Raw genomic sequence first — 26901 nt, 5'->3', positions numbered from 1 at the left:
GTAGAAACTGAGGGAGTATATATTTATCATGGCTGATTTTGCATCCCTCAGAGAAGTGTTGGGCATCTTTGCAAGTGTCTTCTCTCAACACACTGGTCCAGATGCTTAAATCAGCCATCATTGCTCAAATGACTTATTGGAATGAAACACATCAGAATAACTGCAATGTTAAAGCTCTTCTAGAAATGATGAAAGAAGTGTATGAGGTAAGTGTGCATTTAAAGGAATGTATATACCATCTTGCTAAATACAAATCTCTTAGGTCTCAGCCAATTGGAGTCTTGTTCTGTTATGTTTTTCATTACAGAAAGAGAATATTTTATTCAGCCTTAATAATTCAAAATGTTACTTGTTTTGCTAACTGGATAGACTCTGGAGGAATATATTACATGTAATATATTAGATGCACAAACACTACTCAAATATGAGAGTGGTTTAGTATTTTCATTAGAGTGCACAGCATAATCTAGAAATAACCTAAGGTTAGGCTACTAACAAACTTAATATTGTTAGGGGACAGGAGAGGAGCCAGAGCATTTTCAATAAACAAGAGAATTCAGTTGATATCATTCCATTAAAAATTAGCTAAAATAGGAATCTTTTACAAATAAATTGCTAAATGGCAATCAGAGCAAAGTTCACCATAAAATATCAATCTCAATAGGAGAAAATATTACATACAAGAGTTAATGCTTTTCAGAAGTCCTATTATAGTACTATTTCTAAAGTAGTATATTTCTTTTTTTTCCAGCTTTATTGAGATATAATTGACATATAACATTGTGTAACTTTAAGGTGTGCAGTGTGTTGATTTGATACACTTTATATATTACAAAAATGATTAACACCATAGCTTTAGCTAACACCTCCATCACCTCATGTAATTACTATTTGTTTATTGTGGTGATGACACTTAAGATCTACTTTCAACTTTCAAGAACATAGTATAGTGCAGTTGACTGTAATCACCATGTTGTACATTAGATCCACAGAACTTATTCATTTTATAATTGGAAGATTGTACCCTTTGACCAACATCTCCCCTTTTTCCTCACCCCCAAGTCCCTGACAGCCATCATTCTATTTTCTGTTTCTATTAGTTCAGCTTTTTTAACTTCCACATATAAGTGAATTCATGCAGCCTTTGTCTTTCTCTGTCTGCCTTATCCCACTTAGCATAATGTCCTCAAGGTCCATCCATGTTGTCCCAAATGTAAGGATTTCCTTCTTTTTCATGATTAAATAATATTTCATTATATATGTGAAAAGAAGTGTATAAGATAGATGAATGAACATCACATATTCTTCATTCATTCATCCACCCATGGATGCTTAGGTTGTTTCTTTCTTAGCTACTGTAAACAAGACTGCAATAAACATGGGGGTGCAGATATCTCTTTGAGAGAGTGATTTAATTTCCCTTAGATATATACCCAGAAGTGGGATTACTGGATCATATGATAGTTCTGTTTTTAATTTTTTGAGAAACTTCCATGTTGTTTCCATAGTTCCCTTTTCTTCACATCTTCACCAACACTTGTTATCTCTTGTCATTTTGATGGTAGCCATCCTAACAGGTGTGAAGTGTTATCTCCTTGTGGTCTTGATTTGAATAGAAATATCTATTCAGTTCTCTTCTCATTTTATTTTTTAAATAAATTTTTATTGATTTCAGAGAGGAAGGGAGAGATAGAAACATCAATGATGAAAGAGAATCATTGATTGGCTGCCTCCTGCATGCCCCCTACTGCGGATCGAGCCCACAACCAGGGTATGTGCCCTTGACTTGAATCAAATCCGGGTCCCTTCAGTCTACAGGCCGATGCTCTTTCCACTCAGCCAAACCGGCTAGGGCTCCTCTGCTCATTTTATTTTTTTACATTTTGAAATTTTATCTTTATTGTTGAAAGCTTTACAGATGTTTCCTTCCCCCCACCCCACCCCTTTGACCCTTTCTAGCTCATACCCACCCCCATCCTCAGGCCTTCACCACTCTATTGTCTGCATCCATTGCTTATGCTTATATGCTTACATGTTTTTACTTTATTTTTTTCTTTAGGATCACAGTATATTTCTTTTAATTCTTTATTGTTTAAAGTATTACATATAGTATTACATATGTCTCCTTTTTTCCCCACTGACCTCTGTCCAGCCACCCCCATCACCCAGCACATGCCTTCACTCCCCTAGTGTCTGTGTGCATTGGTTATGCTTATATGCATGCATACAAGTCCTTTGGTTGAGCTCTTACCCCCCACCCTCACCCTCCTTTGCCTTCCCTCTGAAGATTGCTGGACTGTTTGATGCTTCTATGTCTCTGGATCTATTTTTGTTCATCAGTTTATGTTCATTATATTTCACAAATGAGTGAGATCATGTGATCATTTTTCTCCAACTGGCTTATTTCGCTTAGCATAATGCTCTCCAGGTCCATCCATGCTGTGTCAAATGGTAAGAGTTCTTTCTTTTTTACAGCAGCATAGTATTCCATTGTGTAGATGTACCACAAGTTTTTAATCCACTCATCTGCTGATGGACACTAGGTTGTTTCCAAATCTTGGCTATTGTAAATTGTGCTGCTATGAACATAGGGGTGTGCAAATGTCCTTTATGAATGGTGTTTCTGGTTTCTTGGGATATATTCCTAGAAGTGGGATTACTGGATCAAATGGGAGTTCCATTTTTAATTTTGTGAGGAAACTCCATACTGTTTTCCACAGTGGCTACAGCAGTCTGCATTCCCACGAACAGTGCACAAGGGTTCCTTTTTCTCCACATCCTTGCCAGCACTTGTCGTTTGTCAATTTGTTGATGATAGCCATTCTGACAGGTGTGAGATGGTATCTCATTGTCATTTTAATTTGCAACTCTCAGTGACTTTGAGCATGTTTTCAGAAAAAGCATTTGACAAAATCCAACACCCTTTCTTGATAAAAACTCTCAGCAAAATGGGAATAGAGAGATCATATCTCAACATAATAAAAGCTTTATATGACAACCAACATCATAGCAATGGGAAAAAACTAGAATCATTTCCCCCAAGAACAGGAACAAGACAGGGATGCCCACTCTCACCACTACTGTTCAACATAGTACTGGAAGTGCTAGCCATAGCCATCAGACAAGAAGAAATAAAAGTATCCAAATTGGAAAAGAAGAAGTAAAACTGTCACTATTCGCAGATGACATGATATTGTACATTGAAAACCCTAAAGACTTCATCAAAAAACTACTCGATTTAATAAATGAATTCGGCAATGTAGCAGAATACAAAATTAGCACCCAGAAATCTACAGCATTTTTATACACCAATAATGAACCCACAGAAAGTGAAACACAAACACACTCCCATTTACCATCACAGCAAAAAAATTAAGATACCTAGGAATAAACTTAACTAAGGAGGTAAAAGACCTGTACTCGGAAAACTACAGGACATTGTAAAAAGAGAGAGAGGAAGACATAAACAAATGGAAGAATATACCTTGTTCATGGACTGTTAGAATCAACATCATTAAAATGTCCATTCTACCCAAAGCAATCTATAGATTTAATGCAATCCCCATTAAAATACCAACAGCATATTTTACAGACCTAGAAAAAACTCTCCAAAAATTCATATTGACCAAAAAATGACCCCGAATATCCGCAGTAATCTTGAGAAAGAAGAACTATGTTGGAGGATCACAATACCAGATTTCAAGCTATATTACAAAGCCACTATTCTCAAAACTGCCTGGTACTGGCACAAGAACAGACATATAGACCAGTGGAACAGAACAGAGAACCCAGAAATCATCCCAAGCCATAATGCTCAATTAATATTTGACAAAGGAGGCAAGAGCATACGATTGAGTCAAAACAATTTCTTCAATAAATGCTGTTGGGAAAACTGGACAGATACATGCAAAACAATAAAAGTAGACCACCAACTTACACCATACACAAAAATAAACTCAAAATAGATACAGGACTTAAATGTAAAATGGGAAATCCTCTGCTCATTTTATAATCAGATTGGTTTTTTGCTCATTTTTATGAGTTCTGTATATATTTTGGATATTAATCTCTTATCACATACATGATTTGCAAATGTTTTCTCCCATTCCATAGGCTGCCTTTTCATTTTGTTGACTGTTTCTTTTGCTGTGCAGAGGCTTCTTCATTTGATGTAGTTCATTTATCTCATTTGCCTTTGTTGCTTGTGCTTTTGGTCTTATATCCAAAAAATCATTGCCAAGACTAATGTCAAGGACCTTTTTCCTATGTTTCCTTCTAGGAGTTTTATGGGTTTAGGTTTTATGTTTAAGTCTTTAATATATATGTATATATTAGTAGCCTTGCGCACGAATCCATGCGCCAGTAGCTCTCTGTGGGGCCTGGCTGCTCCACGCCCGCTGCCCAGAGGCTCTCCGCGGCCCTGAGGCTCTCCACGGCCGAAGCAGGATGCTTGCTGCAGTGACGAAGCAAGCATTCCACCAGGCCGCTCATGCTGCCCACTCTCAGTGGCCTCCCTCCCCCAGGACTGTGGGACTCCAGTGGGGCTGAGGGGACTGGGCACCGCCATCTTTGTGACAGAGTGACAGCTAATTTGCATATTACCCTTTTATTAGATAGGATGACCCTAATATGCAAATAGACTGAATGGTGGAACAACTGAACCACCGAACAACCGGTCGCTATGACATGCGCTGACCACCAGGGGTTGCACATGGAACATGGCAGACGTCAGCCATGGCAGGATGGTGGAGCAAGTGAGCAGGGGCACCAGACCAAGGCGCGGTGCCAGTTGCTGTCATCAGGGCAAGCCTCTGGTGGTTACTGAAAATTCTTTGCTCCCATGTGCCATGGTCCTGCCTGGCACTCGCACCTGTTGCTGGCGCCGGCCCTGCTCACACCTGCTGGCGCCAGAGCCACCGCTCGCACCCGCTGCCAGCACCTGGCGCTGGTCCCGATCGCTCGGCACCGTCAGCAGGTGCGAGCAGCAGCTGCAGGTCCCAATCACCCCTCAGGGCTTCTCCCCTCCCCCTGCTCCTGAGGGGTGATCGGGACAGCAGCCGCCGCTCCCACCCACTGACGGCGCCAGTCCCGCTCACACCCACTGCTGGCACTGGCCCCAATTGCTCCACCATCAGCGCATGGGAGCGGTGGCGGCAGGAGCGGGGCTGCCAGCAGACAGGGGACCGGAGGCCGTGGTGGGAGGGGATGGGCAGGGGCACAGAGGATGGGCCGAGACTGCCCCTGTGCCCACCATATCCTCATGGCCCACAGTTCCTTGCAAGGTGCACGAATTCATGCTCTGGGCCCCTAGAATGTATGTGTATGTGTGTGTGTATGTATGTGTGTGTGTATCTTTATTGATTTCAGAGAGGGAGGAAGGGAGAGGGAGAGAGAAATAGAAACATCATTGATGTGAGAGAATCACTGATTGGCTGCCTCTTACATGCCCCTCACTGGGTATCAAGCCCACTACTTGGGTGTGCCCTGACCGGAATTGAACCATGACCTTCTGGTTCATAGGTCGAAGCTCAACCACTAAGCCACGCCAGTCAGGCAGTCTTTAATCCATTTTGAGTTAATTTTGCTGAGTGGTGTAAGATAGGGTTCTAATTTTATTCTTCTGCCCGTGGTTATCCAGTTGTCCCTGCTGCATTTGTTGAGGAAACTATCCTTTCCCTATTGAGTATTCTTGACTCCCTTGTCAAATATGCAAAGATTTATTTCTGGGTTCTTGATTGTGTTCTACTAGTCTATGTGTCTATTTTTATTCCAGTGCCATACAGTTTTGATTACTATAGCTTTGTAGTATAGTTATAAATCAGGAGGTGTGATACCTCCAGCTTTGTTCTTCTTTCTCAGGAAAGCTTTAACTATTCAGGGTCTTTTATAATTCCATACAATTTTAGAATTTTTTTTCTACTTACGTAAAAAATGCCATTAGAATTTTGAGAGGAATTGCATTAAATCTATAAATGACTTCATGTAGAATGGACATTTTAACAATATTAGTTTTTCTAGTCCATGAACACAGGATATCTTTCCATTTCCTTGTGTTTTCTTCAACTTCTTTTTATCAAAGTCTTATAGTTCTCAGTGTACGGGTCTTTCATGTGCTTGGCTAAATTGATTCCTAAGTATTTCATTGGTTTTGATGCTATTGTGAATGATCAATTGGAATCTTAAGAAGACAAATATGAATCATGTGGAGTTGTAATGTATAAAAGGGGAATGTTTGGCATAAAATAATTGATTTAACAAGTGAGAAACTTTATGAGGACTTAAAGATGTTTTGTAATGGACCTCTCTCTGTGATGTGTACTTTTCATTTCCAATATTGGTTATTTGCTTTTTCTTCTGGATCAGTTTTACCAGGAAGCTGGGGGTCTGTTGTTGTTGTTTGTTTTTAAAAACCAACATTTAAAAATTTATGTATTTATTATTTTAAATTATGGTTACATTCAATATTATTCTGTATTAGATTCAGATGTACAGCAAAGTGGTTAGAAAAAGAGGGACTTTACAGAGTAGTTCCTCCCTCCCCCACCCCCGCCCCTGCTGCTTCAAGTACCCAAGAAACAACCATTTTATTTGTTGATCCTCACTCCTGTACATCTGGTTTCTCTCTCCCTAATTTATGTTCTTAGATTCATTTCCTGCCTTCCATCTTTTGAATTCATTCGATTTGATGGAGCTTTATTTAGATTACTGATTTGCCAACATGTCTTCTTCTGAAAGACCTTCTTGAACCCTTTAATTCCTTCTCCAATGAGAAACTGTATCCCTGATGCCTGATTACTTGTTGTTTTCACCTACTACGTCATGGATCACCAGTTGGCTGTTTATACCCATGGGCAGCTTATTGAAACACATCCACACTCACTTGTTTACATATTGTCTATGACTATTTTGTGCTATAAAATGTCAGGGTTGAATAGCTGCAGCAGAGACTGTATAGTCCCAATCTCAAAATATTTACTATCCAGATTTAAGAAAGGGTTTGCTAACTATTGTACTAGACAGTAAGCTTCTTGTAAGCTAGGACGATTTTTACCTTATGTTTTCTCCCACACCTAGCAAATAGTGTGCACTAAATTATAATTCATTAATTAATGGAAAAAGGGCTGAATTTTTATGGTGCTTTTATTCTCAAGATCTGGGAACTGTTTCCAGAAAACTTGTGCCCTAAGAATTGCTGTACTATCTCCATTGCCAATTGGAGAAATTATAGATTTTTTAAAATGGAAGTTTTATAGAATTCTACTTCATCATTAATAAATGCATTGGGTTTATAGAGCTCTATTCTGATTATCTATGTAATAGCTCTCTCTCTCCCATATATATACAGTGTGTGTGTGTGTGTGTGTGTGTGTGTATGAGAGATTACATCATTTGTTAATAGAAAATGATATTCACAGGTCATATTATCTTTAAGGTAAACAAAGCTACTTGTCAACTACCAGAGAATACTTTCATCATAAATGAACTCTCCACTAAGTTGAACTTTATTGCAGAAAGAAGAAGAATGTCCCATAGAGATAACAACCTGGTAAGAGAAACATTTTTCACTTCTGAGTGAAAATACCAAGAGGGCTCTGAATATTTTCATACTTTAAAGGGGGACACATTAGTAGCTATGTAGGTATGTCAGTATCACGTTGACAAATCAACATTTGAAAATGTCCTTACTGGAATGTTGAATATGCTAAGTTAGATAATCATTGAAAACTTAAACATCTTTCACTCACAGAACAAATGCATTTTCTTAGAAATTTGTTTCTAAGTAATTTGGATTCTTAAAAACAGATTCTAGAAAAATATAGAGGGAAATAATTTAAGGTGATGAAGTAAAGGAATGACATTTTTCTCTTCTTTTAATTATCAAAACTGTTACCTGTTTTGTTTCTTAGATAACTGCAGGAAACTTCAGTCCCATTATTTTCAGTGAATTTCCATTTATCTTTAATTTGCTATCCAAAATTCAATTATGGCAAGCTGATTGCTTTATGAAAAAACTGGTATGTATGCCTTACATTTTTATTATGTAAAATTTCAAACATATACAAAATAGAAATAATGGTGTAATGAATCCCATCACCAAGTTTTAGCAGTCATCAACATTTTGCTATACTTTTATTTATTACTTTTGTTGTTTTGTAGTTGTCAGTATTTTTGCTGAATTATTTTGAAGCAAACCCCAGACCCACCTTCTTCACCTCTCCATACTTCAGTGCATTATTTCTGGTTGTTTCACTCTTATTTATGCTGAGATTCATCAGTGGGTTCAGTTGGTAACCACATGGTATTTCCATTGTAATGTTTCCCATTAACCTTGTATTTAATTATTCCATCCATTGTTTTGGTTAAAGTTTGCAAAACAGCAACATTTCTAATGTTATCATTTCTTCCAAAGTTATGAACTGCAAAGAACATTTACTTTTTTACTTTTTCTGTAAAAAACTTTTTCTCATCAATCAGGGCTATTTGACTCCCCTGAAAAATCATCCATATAGGAAGGTAGACCAATGCTTAATCCTTTACCATAAATAGCAGTTGTACCAATTTATGTTACCACCAGCAATGCATGAAATGCTTCTTTTACACTATAACCAATGCAGAAAAGCTCTGTGATCTTTTCCAATTCGATGGATTGCCCATGATATTCCAATTTAATTTTTTTAATTATGTTTTTATTTGTTTCAGAGACAGGAAGGGAGAGGGAGAGAGAGAGAGAGAGAAACATCAATGATGAGAATCATTGATTGGCTGTCCCCTGCACACCCCACACTGGGGATCAAGCTTGCAACCCAGGCATGTGCCCTGACCAGGAATCAACCTCTTGGTTCATGGGTCAAAGCTCAACCACTGAGCAACACCAGCCAGCTCAATTTAATTTTAATTTACGTTTCTCATCTATATATATAAAAGCCTAAGTGACCGTTACAACCAAATGACCGGAATGACTAGAACGACTGGTTGACCAGTTGCTATGACGCACACTGACCACCAGGGGGCAGACACTCAACAGAGGAGCTGCCCCCTGGTGGTCAGTGTGCTCCCACAGCCAACCTCCCGCAGTCAGCCAACCACCCCCGGTCCCTCCCTGTGGCCAGCCAACCTCCCGTGGTCCTTCCCCCCAAGAAGCTGCAGTCCCTCCCCCTGTTGCTTCCCCTGGCCAGCAGGCCCTGATTGGCCCAGCCCTGATCAGCCCAGCCCCGATTGGGACTGAGTGAGATGGCCCTGATTGCCAGCCAGGCCTAGGGACCCCACCCATGCACAAATTCATGCACTGGGCCTCTAGTTATTATATAATGGGGAGGCCTCACTTTCTTTAGCTAATATCCATTGTTTTCCTACTATGAGCAATACTGAAATGATCAAATAAATGCTCTTTTTCTCTCCTCTACCCAGTTTTAGTAACTATACTAAGTTCTTAGTTGTTACTCTTTGGATTTTCATATCTGTTTAAGAGTCTTGGAGCTTGAGCCCTGGCCGGGTAGCTCAGCTGATTAGAGCATCATCTCGATAGACCAAGATTGTGGGTTCGATCCCCAGTCATGGCATATACAAGGAGCAGTCAATGAATGAATAAATAAGTGGAACAATAAATCAGTGTTTCTCTCTCTCTTTCTCTCTCCCTCTTTCTCTCCCCCCCCCATCCTCTCTCTCTAAAATCAATAAATAACAATTTCTTTAAAAGTCTTGGAGCTTGATTTATAAGCCCCAACTGATATTCTTTTATTCCCAGTGAATTTATTCTGTTTTCCATTTATTCCCTTCCTTCTTTTCTTTTTCTGATAGTTGTATTATGCCCACAAAACACTTACATGGTATTTTTTCTCTCTTGTCACCATCAGCCTTAGGTCTCAGTTATACTCACCACACGCACCGACGTTATGCTAAAGATTTTCCAAACATTTTTTGATAGCTGAAGCTTGTTTTCTAGGCCATTCCTCAGGAAAGATTTGTATCTATTTTCTACAACATTTATAGAAAGAATGTAAGAGCCCTAGCCAGTTTGGCTCAGTGTGGACCAAAAGGTCCTGGGTTTGATTCTAGTCAAGGGCATGTATCTTGGTTGCAGGCTCCTCCCCAGCCTGAGAGGAAACCAATTGATGTGTTTCTCTCTCTTCTACTCTCCCTAAAAATCAATGGAAAAATATCCTCAGGTGAGGATTAGCAAAAGAAAAAAGAAAAAAAGAAAGACCATAAGAGAGACTTTAAAGACTTATAGGAATCAGAAACATACCCATTACTTTTGCTAATAATTCAAAGGAGATGGGCCATCTAAGTGAAAAGTCTGGGACATCACATGCACAAAAGGAGTCATTTCAGTAATAAAATATTTCCTTTTCATTCCCTATTAATTATAGAGCTTATATGACACTTTCCAATGAGCCATGCCTGATAAATCCATAAATACCACATCCTATATAATAAAAGCCTAATATGCAAATCAACCAAATGGTGGAACAACCGGTTGGTGGGGCCAGTGAGTGGGTGGTGCCAGACCAGCCAAAGCGGGTGCCAGCAAGCAGAGGGAGGGGACGGTGATCGGGGGTCGGCAGCGACTGGCAGTGGCGGAGGGGTGATCAGGGGCAGGGCCAGCAGTTCGCCAGCCAGTGCTGTCCCCCAATCGCCCTGCCAGTCACCTCCCACAGAGGGAGGCCAGACTGTGGCTTAGGCCCGCTCCCCAAGGGACATCCCCTGAGGGATTCCAGACTGAAGGCACAGGCCGGGCTGAGGGAACCCCTCCAGTGCACAAATTTACATGCACCAGGCCTCTAGTTTATTAATAACTAGAGCCCCAGTGCACGAAATTCATGCACGGGGGTGTGTGTCTCTCAGCCCAGCCTGGTGGGATCGGGCCTAAACGGGCAGTCGCACATCCCTCTCACAATCCAGGACTGCTGGCTCCCAACTGCTCACCTGCCTGCCTTCCTGATTGCCCCTAACCACTTCTGCCGGCCAGCCTGATCACCCCCTAACCACTCCCCTTCCAGCCTGATTGATGCCTAACTGCTGGCCTGTCAGCCTGTTTGCCCCTAACTGCCCTCCCCTGCAGGCCTGGTCACCCCCAACTGCTCTCCCCTGCAGGCCTGGTCCCCCCCAACTGCTCTCCCCTGCAGGCCTGGGTCCCCCCCAACTGCCTTCCCCTGCAGGCCTGATCACCCCTAACTGCCCTCCCCTGCAGGCCATCTTGTGGTGGCCATCTTGTGTCCACATGGGGGCAGGATCTTTGACCACATGGGAGCAGCCATCTTGTGTGTTGGAGTGATGGTAAATCTGCATATTACTCTTTTATTAGATAGGATAGAGGCCTGGTGCATGGGTGGGGGGCAGCTGGTTTGCCCTGAAGGGTGTCCCGGATCAGGGTGGGGGTTCTCTTGGGGCATGGGGGGGTCTGAGCGAGGGGCCTGTGGTGGTTTGCAGGTTGGCCACGCACCCTGGCGACCCAAGCGGAGGCCCTGGTATCTGGGGTATATTTATCTTCTACAATTGAAACTTTGTAGCCTTAAGCGAGGCCTGGGCCAGCCAGGGTGTGCGGAAAGCTTGGCTTCCTCCATCGCCAGGGGCAACCCTAGCCTCTTGCTCTTTCCAGCTCCATGGCTGCCGCCATTTCTATTTGGGTTTATGTATCTTCTATCATTGAAACTTTGTAGCCTTGAGTGGAGGCCCAGGCTGGCAAGGGCAGGCAGAAAGCTTGGCTTCCTCCATTGCCAGGGAAACCCAAGCCTCACTCCTGCTCTCTGTGGCCGTAGCCATCTTGGTTGGGTTTATTTGCATATTCGCTCCTGATTGGCTTGTGGGGGTGGCTGGTGGGCGTGGCTTGTGGGTGTAGCGGAGTGATGGTTAATTTGCATATTACTCTTCTATTAGATAGGAGGATAATCAACCTAGAGGGACAAAGTACATCCTGCTAAAAGCATTACATAGTTAAGGATGCTCCCTTTAGTTACTGCTATTAGTGTCTATCATCAGATTGACTTGGTTATCTCTTCTGTTTCCCAGCCACATTTTTTTTTTTCAATTTTCCTGACATTCCTGGTAATGGGAGAAAATAGATTAAATCTTTCCTTCCTAAACCTAACTTTCCCTTAAGTTCCCTATAAGCAAAATTTTCCCTCTACATTATTTTCTTCTATAGAAATTTTCTGTCTAACCTGTCTACTCTGTTAGTGAGGGTCGAGTGGATAGTGGACCCAGGCAAGTTACATACCATGAAGGATTGGGAAATGTTTGAGGACAAGAAAATTCTTTTTTTTTTTTTTAATATATTTCATTGATCTTCTACAGAGAGGAAGGGAGAGGGAGAGAGAGCAAGAAACATCGATGAGAGAGACCTCCTGCACACCCCGCACTGGGGATGTGCCCGCAACCAAGGCACATGCCCCTGACGGGAATCGAACCTGGGACCCTTGCGTCCGCAGGCCATCGCTCTATCCACTGAGCCAAGCCGGTTAGGGCAGGACAAGAAAATTCTTAGTTGTAGTTGTCATGGGTGAAGTCACAAAGCAGGTTCCACAATCCTGTCCTCCAGAGGAGAGATGATGGACATAGTCAAAATTGTAAGCTCCAAACTAGATGATCAATCCAAATGCACAAATGTAGAAATGGGAAACCAATACATGGAGAATCGGAGTAGAGAAACTGGAAAATAAGATATACAGGTTTCAAGTCCAATTCTTGGGTAGGTGAGAGAAGCCTGGGCCGACACCAGGACGCATACACCTTTCCCTGTTATAGTCAGTGCAGGGTATTGCTGGCCCCTCCCTGTCACTCAGAGCCACAGGACATGTAGCTTTGCAGTCAATATGCTGCAGTGTCCCAGACCTGCAGATTCCAAGGCCACAGGAGGAGATGACCCACCACCAGAAAGGACTAGAAATGGCACTTGTTCCATCTCCCTACAAATGTGGAGCTTCTTGTTTTTTTTGTTTGTTTTAATATATTTTTTATTGATTTCAGAGAAGAAGGGAGAGGGAGAAAGATAGAAACATCAATGATGAGAAAGAATCATTGATCGGTTGCCTCCTGCACATCCCCTTACTGGGGATTGAGTCTGTAACCCGGGCATGTGCCCTTGACCGGAATTGAATCCGGGACCTTTCAGTCTGCAGGCCAACGCTCTATCCACTGAGCCAAACCAGCTAGGGCTGTGGAGCTTCTTTACAACAAAGATCTTAGGGGAAAACCAGAAGAATCTAGTGGAATCACATATAATTTCTCAGTATATAGTAGTAGCAGAGATCTGGGATAGGGCTTCCCCAAGCCCAGAGCCATATGCATGCATTTCTCTGAGATGCTTGTATAGAGTGCTAATATGGGTAACCACACGCAGTCTGGAAACCTGGAATAGGGTAGTTATTATCCACCTGTCTTGCTGTCGCAATGGTGGCATTGGTTTATGAGTCCTAAATACTCTTTCATTGTCCTTGTAATATAGCAGAAGTCCTAGAGGAAAGTTAAAGGTCAAAGCAAGGATAGTAATTCCAACACTAGATTTCTAATCCCAGGGAGTTCAGCAGAAACAAGAGCAGGGAGCTGAAATGGTGAGGGCATGCTGAGAATTTAGAAAAGCTTCATGGAAGTACTATGTAGGGTAACAGAGAACAATTTTCTCTGAGCAACTCTTTCCTCTAGTCTGTTCCTACATCTCACATTATCCCTGAGCTTCTAAACTGCCCTTATATTTTTGAGAATTATTATGCTAACACTCTTCTTAAAAACTGGTGGGAGGCCCTAACCAGCTTGGCTCAGTGGCTAGAGTGTCGGCCTGCAGACTCAAGGGTCCCAGGTTCGGTTCCAGTCAAGGGCATGTACCTTGATTGCGGGCATATACCCAGTAGGGAGTGTGCAGGAGGCAGCTGATCGCTGTTTCTCTTTCATCAATGTTTCTCGCTCTCTATCCCTCTCCCTTCCTCTCTGTAAAAAATCAATAAAATATATATATTAAAAAAATAAAAAATAAAAAATTTAATAAAACTGGCGGGAGAATGTATCTGCATGGTGATCACCACTATTACTTTTAAGGATCATGTTTACTAAAATAAGTGATCAGAGATAACTTTTAATTACTTAGCTGTACATCCACGATGATTAACCCCCTGTACAAAATTCCTAGATAGCAATTTCACAGATTCTACCAGCTTTTTATCTTCAACAGTGTACATATGATGCTCTTTTCCTTAAATACTGTAATTACAATATGAGCATATATAGCAATGATAGGCATAATTATGTGTTAGACAAAATGGGTTTATCTGAAATGTTAAATATTTCCTAATATTCCTGTGAAGATTCCTAAAATATTTCTTTTTCTAGGAGTCACAAATTATGCATATGATTTCACCCAAATTTTTATTTCGAGTCAGACGAAGTCACCTAGTTGATGATGCTCTGCGTCAATTAAACCAAGCTGAAGTCACTGACCTTCGGAAAGGATTGGTGGTACGGTAAAAAAAAAAAGTCTCATTGGACATTTTTACTAATGTGGGAGAGAAGCAATTATTTAATGTAGCCAAGGAAGAGCCTGCATTTGCAACTATAGTTATCAGCCTTATGATTTCCAGAATTCCTTGCTTACTCTTCAGAGAAAAGCAATGGGATGTTTAATTGAACACTGGGATTATAAATTAACTAGTTACCTATGGCTATAATGAACCATCCCAAAGCTTAATGACTTAAAATAACAACAATTTATTTTATCTGCAGTTCATTTGAAGACCTCCTGATTTAGGTTGAACTTATCTGGGTGGTTTTGCAGATTTTGTATGCACCTGTTGACATGTTTGGGAGTTGGCTAAGGATAGACTGATCTAGGTTAGGCCTGGCTGGGGAAGTTTGGCTCTGCTTCCTGTTTTTCATCTTCTTCCTGGGACCAGCAAGATGTTCTTCTCACAACAGTGCCAGAGGTACAAAATAACAAGCCCAGTCACACAACAAACATTGCTTTAGTCAAAGCAAGTCATATGGCTGAACCTACATCAAGAGCTGGTGAAATATACTCAGCCTCTTTAATGGGCGGAACTGCAAAGTCACATGCAAGGACTTGGGTCAAGGAGGGGCGAAGAATTGGGGCTGTCAATGCAATCCACAAGCAGCAGGTGGAACAGACACTTCTCCTACATTTTGGCTCTACTTTTACTAGCAGCTATAGAACTTCCACTACTATATTGGTTCTAACTATCCTTCCTTCATCCTTTGTGGGCACCTGTAGGAATTTTATTGTGTGGTACCTCAGATTATTAGCCTTATTGAGGCCTTAAAATAATGACTAACTCTAGATTCTAGCAGGAGTCTGTTCAGAAAGGAGTAGATTTTCTTGATATCAGCCGTGAGGGGAAGAGTTAGGTTCTCAGAGAAGAAACCAGAACCTAGAGGATGAGACTCACACAGGAGAGGGATATTTCTCAGCATGGGAATCCAATGGGAAACAAAATATTCTATAAGCCAGACTTTCTAGTTGTATGTCTCCCTCTGTACCTACTTTCCTTTAAATCTTGATTATGTGGAAATGAATTGAAAATGATTCTGCTACAGGAGATGATAAAGAGGTAAGAACGTAAGAGAGATCTGATCAAAATATAGACCCTGAACAAGGCAAGGTCCATGATGAGTGTGTCCTGACCCCGGCAGAGGCAGACTTGCTAGGGTAAATGAGCAGAAATGAGAAAATCAGAAGTAAGCTTAATTTGTTATTGGGATATCCAGATGGAATGGGAGGCAGGCCCTTGGAGATGACCATCTAGGGCCAAGGAATCAGTTGATCAAAGTGGCAATAGATAAGATCTTCCAGGCAAAAAGAGAACTCTTAGTCAAGCTTAATGATGCTTGTATTAAAAAGATAAAAAGAAATTATCCAGAAGTAGAGAGGGAGTAGTTAGAGAGGAAATGTGGGAGTATACTCATCCACAAAGTCCAAAAGTGGACTTTAGAAAAGAGGGACTCGTTCATATTGATTTCCCACACAAGGGATATGGGCAGTTAGATCTCATGGTTCCTGGAAAGATGCCATGCCCAAGCTGACTGTAAGGGCTTTTATCAAAAGTCCTAATGAGGGGAGAGGTGGGAGAAATCTAACAGTTGTTGATTGGAGCCAAAGCTGTAAAGTCTGAATGATGCAATGAAGACAGATAACATAGAAGAATCAGAGGATTTAGTGGCCCAGAGGAATAAAGCACATAAAAATTTGGCTTAAGACACTGGTCAACATAATTGGTGAATGCTGAGTCTTGCTAGAATCCTCTCCACTTGGTTCATGTGGCAGTGTAAAGGCCCCATGCACTCAGTATACAATAATCTAACAATAAATAGGTTCATGGCAGCTGCTGCTCAGTAGCAAATTGAGGGAGAACAAACAGATTGCAGTGAAGTAAGGGATGTGAGATTCTGGGAATTCTGGTGACTGCAGGAGGTTTGAAACTTTTCTACAAAAGGTCAAGGCATTATATTTTAACTCTGGGAGTGTTCTCTTTCCTCAGATTGAATTTATTAACGAAATTCGTTCTATGGGTGATGGGGTAAAGTCTGAATTCTTCTACTTCATATTTGAAAAGATGACCAAGACAGAATATGGAATGTTCATATATCCTGAAGAGGGTTCCTACATGTGGTTTCCTATCAGTGTAAGTCTTTTATTTATTTTCTTATGTTTTTTTTTTCAGAACAGAAAAAGTATACCATATACTACAACACGAGAACCATACATAATCATGTAAAATTAGGTCCCGGACAGTGGGGCTGAGTTGGTTGGAGCATCGTCCATGCACTGGAAGGTCATGAATTTGATTTCCAGTCAGGGGTAATACCTAGGTTGTGGATGCCATCCAAGTTAAGGCATGGTCAGACATGTATGGGAGGCAACTAATCCAATCAGTGTTATCTCTTTCACATTGATGCCTCTCCCTTCTTTTCTCCCTCTCTAAAATCAATTTTTAAAAGTGACACTATTTTAAGTAAATAAATAATGTAAAATTAGGGATTCTTTATTAGAGAGAAAGTAATCAAGGGGAACTGACGTAATTGGAGAAAGTGTAATGAAAAAGTGGAGACCTGAGGTTAATGTTGAAGGATAGGGACAAAATAGATCAAAGAGATGCAAGCAGGGGATGTACTGTTGACCTTTGAACAACCTGGGGTTTAGGGGTGCTGATCCCTTTCTTCCACACACAATGGAAAGTCTGTGTTTAAATTTTGACTCTCCAAACATAACTAATAGCATACTGCTGACCCTTTACATCAACTCTGTGAGGTAGATAGTTTGTCCCCATTTTACAGATAAATAAACAGGTTCAAAGAGAGAGGGAGAGAGAGAAAGAAACATCAATGACGAGAGAGAATCATTGATCGGCTGCCTCCTACACACACACCCCACTGGGGATCTAGCCCAAAACCCAGGCATGTGTCCTGACCAGGAATCAAACTATCACCTTCTGGTTCATAGGCGGACACTCAACCACTGGACAACACCAGCCAGGCCAAACCCCTTACTCTTAAGCATTGTGTTATACTGCTGGATAGAAAACAAACAAAAGTCTGATTCACGTATGGCTCAGTGAAGAGACTAAATCAACTAGAACCAGGGGACACATTACAGATACAGGAAATAAAAACTGAACAGGTTAAAGGAGGCTACCTTTGGAGTATACTTGCATTGTTATTTTTAACTCATTTTCAAAAATCAAGGACATTTTAACATTTATCCTCACAATTACTCTAAGAAGAAAATAGGACAAGTAGATTGTGGTCCAGAGTCATATACCTACTAACAGCAAGGCTGTTGCTGGAATAGAAATCTTAAAAGAATTAGCAGGTTAATGATCTCTTGGTGGGGCTGTAGTGAGACTCTGGCCCGATGTGGCCAGTGCAGAGAGGAGAGTGAAGCCAATATCATCAGGACTCTCACCTTCCTTCCACTCACCTTTTCTGACCTGTATGCTTGTCCGTGTAAGGACACCTTGGTTGAGGGTTATATTGCCCAAGGGCCACCACTCATCTGACACACATCTGGCATGCCTGATGCTGGCTCAAAGTATAGACAAAGTTCACCCTTTCTTCCACAGTGTTGTTTTTCTACATGAATTTGAAGGCAAAGACTGTAAAATTAAATATGGAAAATCTTAGTTTATAAGGTTATCTGAGCATATTTTTAATATTCTAGATATGCTATTACTAACAAAAAGTAAATTCATTTATTTAATATTGTGAATTCTTAATTTGTATTTTAACTTACGGAAGAACTTTGAACTGTAATGCAACCAGAGGAAAAACCTTCAATTTTTATTTCCTTGAAACCCCTTTTGTTTCTAATTTGTGATCTTAGAAAAGGGAACCAAAAACATTTTTTGCTAATCTAATTTCCCAGTGATTATTGATTATTTATAATACATTACGGCTGATTGTTTGTTTTGTTTTGTTTTTTTCCTTCTTTCTTTCTAGCCTAAATTTGAGAAGAAGAGATATTTCCTCTTTGGGATGCTGTGTGGACTCTCCCTGTACCATTTAAATGTTGCCGATATTCCTTTCCCACTGGCTCTGTTTAAGAAACTTCTGGACCAAAAACCATCATTGGAAGATTTAAAAGAACTCAGTCCCCTTTTGGGAAAGTAAGTAAATGTTTCTCCAGGACTTTATCTAGTAAGTCTTAGTTGTCTCGGCATAAATGATGTCCCACACAGAGACACAGACACACAAAAGGCCTTCAATTTCAATAAATGTATGCTGTTTAGATGAATTTGAATTTTAGCATGACTCATAATCAAGTAAATCTTCAAAAATGGAAAAAGGCCAAATGTTCCTCTAATTATTGACCAGTACAATAAACAACGCCTGGTGTCTTCAGTTTATCCAGATGGAAAGTTGCTTTAGACAGTACACAGTATTCTTAATGTGAATCATACATACTATATTTATTTTGAATAAATTGTATTTAATCATATTTATTTTATTTAAAGAAATCAGCATGTCATCAACTTTATTTTTAAGGGTTGAAAAATGCTGGTTCTAAGTTAAAAGTAAACTATATTCTGTGAAGAAAATACTGGCAACATATGATAGACAAAGTATTAGTATCTCTGATGTATAAATATACAGAGGTGGGCAAAAGTAGGTTAAATTACCAGCCATCATTATCTAAAAGATAAATCAAAAGTAAGGATACAAAATAATAACAATAAGACAATAATAAATAAACTCAGTGTTTCACATACTTACAACTGTAAACCTTCTTTTGCCAACCCATGTATATGTGTCATCACACATATGTATATACTAGTATATGGTTAATCAAAAAATGAAAATATGCTCAACCTTACTAGCAATCAAGGAAATACAAATGAAAATGAAATGTCATTTTTCGCTTTATAGATTGACAGCTATCAAAAGGTTTTTCATAAAATACAGAGTTGACAGCCAGATTGGGGAAAAGGATTCTCCTCTCATGTACTGTTAGTGGAAGAACAAACTGGCTAGATTTATACTGTATGCCCTGTATTGTCAATGTAGAGCAGGGGTTGAGAAACCCCTGGCATTTTTGTCTGGATAATCCTTTGTTGTGGAAGGCTGTCCTGGGTATTGTAGGATGTTGAGCTGCATAAGGGCTTACTACCCACTAGATGCCAGTAGCAACCCTCTAATTGCTGTTTTGTTTTGTTTTGTGACCCTCCTCTAATTATGACAACCAAAGATGTCTCCAGATTTTTCCAAATATCCATGGGGGGGGCGGGGGCGGGCGACAAAATCACCCTAGTTGAGAATCACTAGTCTAGAGGAAGGGGCTTTTTATTGTAACTTATACCAAGACACAGCAGTGTCTGTGTTGGCAGTGGTTCAAGCAATCAAAACTATAAATAGAGGTTAACTCTAGGAAGAGGGAGTGGGAAGGTGCAGGAGAGGAAATTTACATGGCATTTTATATACTTCTGTAGTGCCCCCAATTTTTCCATTGAACATTTATTACTTTTCAAATGTTATGATCAATAAATAAAAATTTTAAACCAAAATTTTCATTAGGAATTTGCAAGAAGTTCTAAATTATAAGGCTGATGACATTGGAGAAGCACTTTGCATATATTTTTCTGTGAGTACTGTCAACCCATGGTTATTGGCGTCAATTCAGTGCCAACAGGAATTCCCAACTTGGTGTGCATGAAGGAAACTATTCAGTGCAAAACAGCTCAACTGATACAGCACAGCTGTGAAAACAGCATGGCTTTGAGGCAGCCCTGGGGCCAGGCCCCTCTCTGCTAGACAGCTCTGCTCTGCTCTGCTCTCCTCCTCACTGGTTTGCTCTGCTCTGGTCTGCTCCTTGCGGGTCTGCTTTGGGCTGGGCTACTCTGCTTTGCTCTACTCTGGTCTGCTCCATTCTGTGCAGTCTGTTTTTGTCTGTGCTGGTCTGCTCCGCTCCGCTCCAGTTAGACATCTTTGGTGTTCAGCTCAGTCTGGGAAACATAGTCCTGCCTTCAGTGGAAAGGAAAAGTACACTCCCGCAGCCAGAGAGGAGCTGGCTTATATAGACAGAAGTCCCCAACCCCGGTCCCTGATTAATCCATCCTCATGCAAATGAGGACTCTATATGCTCACAGTTTGCTTGGTCCAAAAGGCATTGCCCTGATTGGTCCGTGAACATGTTGATGGGGATATTGTTGTGTTGCTCCAATTGGATGGAGAAAGCCTCAATCCTATTGGTTAAAAATAGGATTCCAGGAACTCTTTTAGAAGGGCTGGTTCAGATGACAGAAACACTGTGTAAGCAGGTAGTTCAGTGCAAGCTTCTTCCTTAGGTTCAATTTGCATGACAGGTCCCTGTGTAGAAACAGCTGATAGGCTGTTTTTTTTTTTAAATTTATCCACAAGGAGCCCTTCTTAGTAGGCATCTTCTTTCTCAGGATTCACAGTACTAGTGAACACCAAATTATATTTTAGCTTTAGTCCTTTTAAAAAATAATTTTATTATAATATCTCAAATATGGGATTCCTTTTTTGAATGGTACTTTACTTCTGTACTGTAAGACTTTCTCCCTACCTGCTCCTCATTTTTTATCTATGTAAATAACTAAATGGATCAATGTATGCTTAAAAGCAATTTACAACTTATACTAGGGTAGGTTTTAAAATGTTTTATGTATTTAAAAGGCTAAACTGCATAAGTAATTATTTAGCACCCAGTTATTTAAATTCTGTTAGGGAAGAACACAGAGTGTCCCAAAAAATGTATACACATTTTGAATAATTATTCATTCCAATGGGGTAAATCTGAAAAGAAAGCAACATCAGTTGAGCTATCAGCTGTTAAAGTGTGTATGCATTTTTTGGATATCCTATAAATTGGCAATAATGGTAATATGGCTGATTATTAAGACTTTCTTTCTTGTTTGCTACCTGAATATATTACAGCTACGATGGGACCAACATAATGTTGATTTAATTCCAAATGGGATCTCTATACTTGTGGACCAAACTAACAAGTAAGTTTTGAGACCTAGAATATATGCTTTGAATAAACATAAAATGTTTATGTCACATTATAAATGTATTTTAGCTTCTCAGATGATCATTTTAGTTCCTCATCTTTTAGAAAGATAAAACAGCTATAGGGTAAGAGAAGAGGAGAAAGGAGTCAGAATTAAATATTTCCTTTGTAGCACTTTTCACTAGTTATTCATTTAACAATTATTTTGATTTCCTACTATGTACTAGACCATATTCTAGGAGCTGGAGATATAGCAGTGAAAAAGACAAAATATAGAGCTTAAATAGTAGGACTGAAAGACAGTACAAGAATAAATTATTATGTAATGGAATGTCAGATAAGGATAAGTACTCTGAAGAATATTAAATCCAATTATGAGACTAGAGTTATAGGCTGGAGGTATGCTGGAGGCAGCTGGTACCAGCTTGTGAGAGCTGATGGATTGTTAAATTTTCAAAAATGTTGAGAGTTTATTATTAAAGTGTTTGTAGCTTGAAATCAGCCATAGTGGGAATATTTAGACCACAGAAATTGGCAAATGCTACCAATGAGCATTTCCTTTTTCGCTTTCCCTTCGGATAACTGATTTTTAAACATTTACCAGCATGCCACTGGTTACAGGGGAGGGCAGAGAGGGATTGATATAGATAGGCTAGTCCAGGAAGGATGCTCAAGGGATGGGAGACTATCATGTTTCTGGTGGAAATACCTCCAGTAGCAACCCTGCCATCAGGAAATTCTTCATGTAGTGGAGAGGACAGGCTTTGCATAAATAATTTTCACACAATGACATGCAAGTGTGGAGGGAAAGAGGAACAGAGGACCAACCCTGAGAAAGACATACTCATATTGATGAGTGATAAAAGCTGTAGGAAAGGGGAAAGCACCGCATGCTGTGGCCTAACTACAAGACAGTGAGGCCAGAGATTCAAATAAAAGTGGGAAGAGGCTGGAGGGTAGGGTAACGGTCAGATTGTGGAGGGCTTTCTGATCCTGCTGTGGAGGTTGTGCTCAGCCTTTGAAACTTTGCAAGCAGGAGAATGGAATGTTTTAGTGTTTTTAAAATATGATCCTGTCTGCAGCTAGGAAAATGGCAGTAAAACAAAGTCTTAGTCCTTCTACTATATGCTCCAAGGTTCCTTCTTTTAGCTGATCAGATGTTTTTATATCTTAGAGTAGTACTGGGTTGTATGCTAAGCAGAAGGAATTTACTTTTCTTTCTTAATAGAAATGGTAAAAAGGGCAAAATAAAGAATATTTTAGGCACTTGATAAAGTATGTTATTGGACTTTTTTTTTTTTTTTTTCGTTTCCTTCAAGGACCGACTATGTTTCTCAGTGTGTTGATTACATTTTCAACACTTCTGTAAAGGCCGTTTATGAGGAATTTCAGAGAGGATTTTATAAAGTCTGTGACAAAGAGATACTTAGACTTTTCCACCCTGAAGAACTAAGGACAGCAGTAGTTGGAAATACTGATTATGACTGGAAACAATTTGAAAAGGTCGGTAATAACTAACTGCCCCCAATTCTTCAGAAATACGTTTATATGTTCTCCCCTAAAACCCATTTTCTCCCTCTTTTTCTCAAGAATTCAATATATGAGCAGGAATACCATGAATCACATCCTACTATACAGATGTTTTGGAAAGCTTTCCACAGATTAACTTTAGATGAAAAGAGAAAATTCCTCTGTAAGTATTATGGTAATAGAAGGATCTATAAATATATATATATATATTTTAAAGATAAGTATCTTATTTGTGGTGGATCAAGTGTGTTAACAGGGGTTATAACCCAACTTCCTTCTGGACCAATGGTTTTTCTCTTACCTAAGCCTGTTCCACATTTTTAAAAATTATAATAAAGATATCACTATTTTACTACCTTCTCTACACTGACTCTAATCCCACCTCCAATTTTAGTTTGCAACCACTTTCCTCATTCTAGTTGGCTCCTAATCAAGCCTTTTTATCTTACCTTCAGTTAATAATCTAAGTCCTATGGAATCAGGACAATGTAAACTGCCTCTAATATTATTTTAGAAATAATAATAGCAATGACCAGTGATGATGATAACAGCATTTATTGTGTGCTTACTCTATGCCAGCCATTGTACTGATCACATTGTATCTATTAACACCCTTTGTCCCAATAGCAACCTAATGAGGAGGTACTTATTTTCTCCATCTGAGGAAAAAGAGGGTTGGAGCATTAGTAGCTTCCTATGTTCAGATACCTGGTTAGTGTCAGAACCAGAATTTGAACACTGCAGGCTAATCCAAAGCCCAGGCTATTGACCACTAAGCTCTGTGTCCTTGGGCTATACAAACTTTTCCTCGTGGGAACCCTAAGGTTTCCCTACAACACACAATGACATTCTCTCACCTCCTTATCCCATTTTTCAGCTCCTCTTTCTTCTTGCTATTTTTGTTGCTACTGAGGATGCTGGAGGACAATTACAACTTCTCCACAAACCCAACCTACTTTTCCACAAACCCAAACTACCTTTCCAGTATGCTCTCTTAATGGGAAACATGTACTTCAACCCAGTGGTTCCACTACCTGTACATTCAGGTCTGTACATTCAGTGAGTTCATGTACATCTTCCTATTTCAGGCATTCTTCCTTAGGATTCCTTCCCACCCCACTCAACTCTTCTCCTTGAGAATTAACTAGCCAGATGTGACCTCTGTGAAGTCTCCCTAGGTACCCCAGCCTGGCCCTTCTCTCCCTGCCCTCAGTCTTAGGGCTTTCATCAGGCTCTTCACCTCATACTTCTTGGTTGTGCTAAAATAAATTTCCCTGTACCTTGCTATTATCTTTCCATGTGCTGTTGGCCCTTGAACAACCTGGGGGTTAGGGGCACTGATTCCAGCCCACACATACAATGGAAAGTCTCTGTATAACTTTTGACTCCCCCCAAACTTAACTACTAATAGCCTAATGTTGACCAGAAGCCTTACTGATAACATAAACAATCGACTAACACATACTTTCTATTACATACACACACACACACACACACACACACACACACACACACACAGACCCACATAGTTCAAACCCATGCTGTTCAAGTGTCCTATATGTAATTTCCCACCAACTAGACTATGAACTCACTGAGGACAAAGACCAAATGTCATGATTTTTCTATGCTCCGCATAGTCTCAGGTAGTTCTCTCCACACAAGAGTATTCAATAAATATTTACTGAATTAAGTGATTAATTTCTTCCTTTTCATTTTAAACTAGAGGCCCAGTGCATGACTCAGGGGATGTCCGACTGCCGGTTTAGGGATTGAGCCTGTGAGATCGGGCCTAAACCAGCAGTTGGACATCCCTCTTGCAATCCGGGACCACTGGCTCTAAGCACTCGCCTGCCTGCCTGCCTGCCTACCTGCCTGATCGCCCCTAACTGCCTCTGCCTGCCGACCTGATTGCCCCTGCCAGCCTGATCACCCCCTAACGGCTCCCCTGCTGGCCTGATCGCCCCTAATTGCCCTCCTCTGCCAGCCTGATCACCCCTAACTGCCTCTGCCTCGGCTCCTGCCACTGTGGCTTTGTCCAGAAGGATGTCCAGAAGATGTCCAATCTAATTAGCATATTACCCTTTTATTAGTATAGACTAGAGGCCTGGTGCACGAAAATTTGTGCACTGGAGGGGGGTCCCTCAGCCTGGCCTGCCCCCTCTCACAGTCCGGGAGCCCTCAGGGGATGTCATACTGATGGCTTAGGCCTGCTCCCCACAGTCTGGCCTCCCTCTGCAGGAGGCAACTGGGCCGAACAGGAGAAGGCGCCACCCCCATCACCCTGCTGCTGCTGCCACTGCCGGCCGCAGCGGCTGCGAGGCCTGAGCCCTGGGCCTCGCAGCTGCCAGAGCTCATGGCTGCCTGAGACCCAGGCCTTGCAGCCGCTGGGGTTCACGGCTGCCATGAGTCCCAGGCCTCGCAGCTGCTGTGGCTGTCTGGATGGATGTCCACCCTAATTAGCATATTACCCTTTTATTAGTATAGATTTTGCTCTTCTAAGGAATATCTTTTTTTTTGAATATGTTTTTTTATTTCAGAGAGGAAGTGAGAGGGAGAGATAAAAATATCAATGATGAGAGAGAATTATCAATTGGCTGCCTCCTGCACACCCACACTGGGGATCAAACCAGGCATGTGTCTAAACAGGAATCTAACCATGACATCCTGGTTCATAGGTCGATGCTCAACCACTGAGCCACGCCAGCTGGGCACTATGGAATATCTTAACCAAAGATTCCTTTCCAGTTTTTCTTACAGGAAATGATAGGCAGACTGCAAGAGGATTACAAGAAATGAGAATCATATTTCGCTGTCCTGAAACGTTGAGTGAAAGCGATTACCCAAGATCACTTGTATGTCATAGTATTCTGGACCTCCCTAAATATTCTACAATGGAAAGACTGGAGGAAGCACTTCAAGTAGCCATCAACAGCAACAGTGGATTTGTCTTGCCCACAGTCAAACAGAGATAATGACCCTGGGAGTCTCAGCGAGGCCTCAGATTCCCAGGTTCTCTCACTCTTCAATTCAGATGTTCTTCTTTAGTTAGTTCTAATTAGTACAAAGAGTTGATGATTTTAATTAGAATTAATAAATAAATGTTGAGATAAGCAAAAAGTGATTAATTAAGATAATATTTTAGTGAATCAACATTTCCTAATCCATAAACTTGCTATCCTAATATTTGCCTTTTAGTGAATTACTTCCTGAACAATAATTACCATTTAAAAATAAGCTGAATATTAAAACCAAACAGCTGATTTTTAAAATATTGTGCATCTAATAAACACTGCCTGCAAATATGAACGTTTAAAAAAATAAACAAAAATATAAACTGATTTAACTTCATTTTGAGACATGTAGTTGTATATTTTATATTATTAAATGACTCCATAGTTTTTATTTTAACCAACTGCTGAATAATTTACTTGAAAAATCTAAGTGTTAAGGGATTTGTTCATTCATTAAATAAATACTTATGTTCAGTACCATGTTCCAAGAATCATTCCAAATGGACAAGGGAACGGAGAACCTATTCAAACAAGTAGTTGATGAGAATTTCCCAAACCTATGGAAAAAAAACAAATCCTCAAAGCCAAGAAGCAAACAGAACACCAAGTTACCTCAATCCAAAGAGGCCTTCTCCAAGGCACATTTTATTAAAACTGTCAAAAATTAATGACAAAAAAAGAATTCCCAAGGCAGCCAAGGAAAAGAAAAAAGTAACCTATAAAGGAAAGCCCATTAGGTTATCATCAGACTTCTCAGCAGGAACTCCACAAGCCAGAAGAGAGTGGAACCAAATATTCAAACTATGAAAAAGAGAAATTACCAGCCAAGAATAATATATTCTGCTCTGGCTGGTGTGGCTCAGTTGGTTGGGCATCATGCCATGCACCAAA

The 26901-nt window shown here is 40.5% G+C and overlaps 1 protein-coding gene across 1 annotated transcript in view; it reads left to right on the top strand.

The window, feature by feature from the left end:
- Nucleotides 1-26486, top strand: part of HERC6 (HECT and RLD domain containing E3 ubiquitin protein ligase family member 6) — a gene marked incomplete at its 5' end in the record, with an annotated part of 63387 nt that extends 36901 nt beyond the window's left edge. Inside the window, 11 exons of the mRNA XM_080661057.1 lie at nucleotides 52-206; nucleotides 7433-7546; nucleotides 7908-8015; nucleotides 14323-14448; nucleotides 16482-16625; nucleotides 18439-18605; nucleotides 20011-20077; nucleotides 21394-21464; nucleotides 22789-22972; nucleotides 23060-23162; nucleotides 25745-26486. Coding sequence (XP_080517183.1) covers nucleotides 52-206; nucleotides 7433-7546; nucleotides 7908-8015; nucleotides 14323-14448; nucleotides 16482-16625; nucleotides 18439-18605; nucleotides 20011-20077; nucleotides 21394-21464; nucleotides 22789-22972; nucleotides 23060-23162; nucleotides 25745-25971 — 1466 coding nt within the window. The 3' untranslated portion in view covers nucleotides 25972-26486. The remainder of the gene's footprint in view (nucleotides 1-51; nucleotides 207-7432; nucleotides 7547-7907; nucleotides 8016-14322; nucleotides 14449-16481; nucleotides 16626-18438; nucleotides 18606-20010; nucleotides 20078-21393; nucleotides 21465-22788; nucleotides 22973-23059; nucleotides 23163-25744) is intronic.
- Between the last annotated feature and the right edge of the window lie 415 nt (nucleotides 26487-26901).

Source organism: Plecotus auritus, assembly GCF_963455305.1.
Source record: "Plecotus auritus genome assembly, chromosome: 1".
In the NCBI taxonomy this organism is placed as follows: domain Eukaryota; kingdom Metazoa; phylum Chordata; class Mammalia; order Chiroptera; family Vespertilionidae; genus Plecotus; species Plecotus auritus.
The sequence above is the reverse complement of the archived record's forward strand: the minus strand, read 5'-3'. Positions and strand labels throughout refer to the sequence as shown.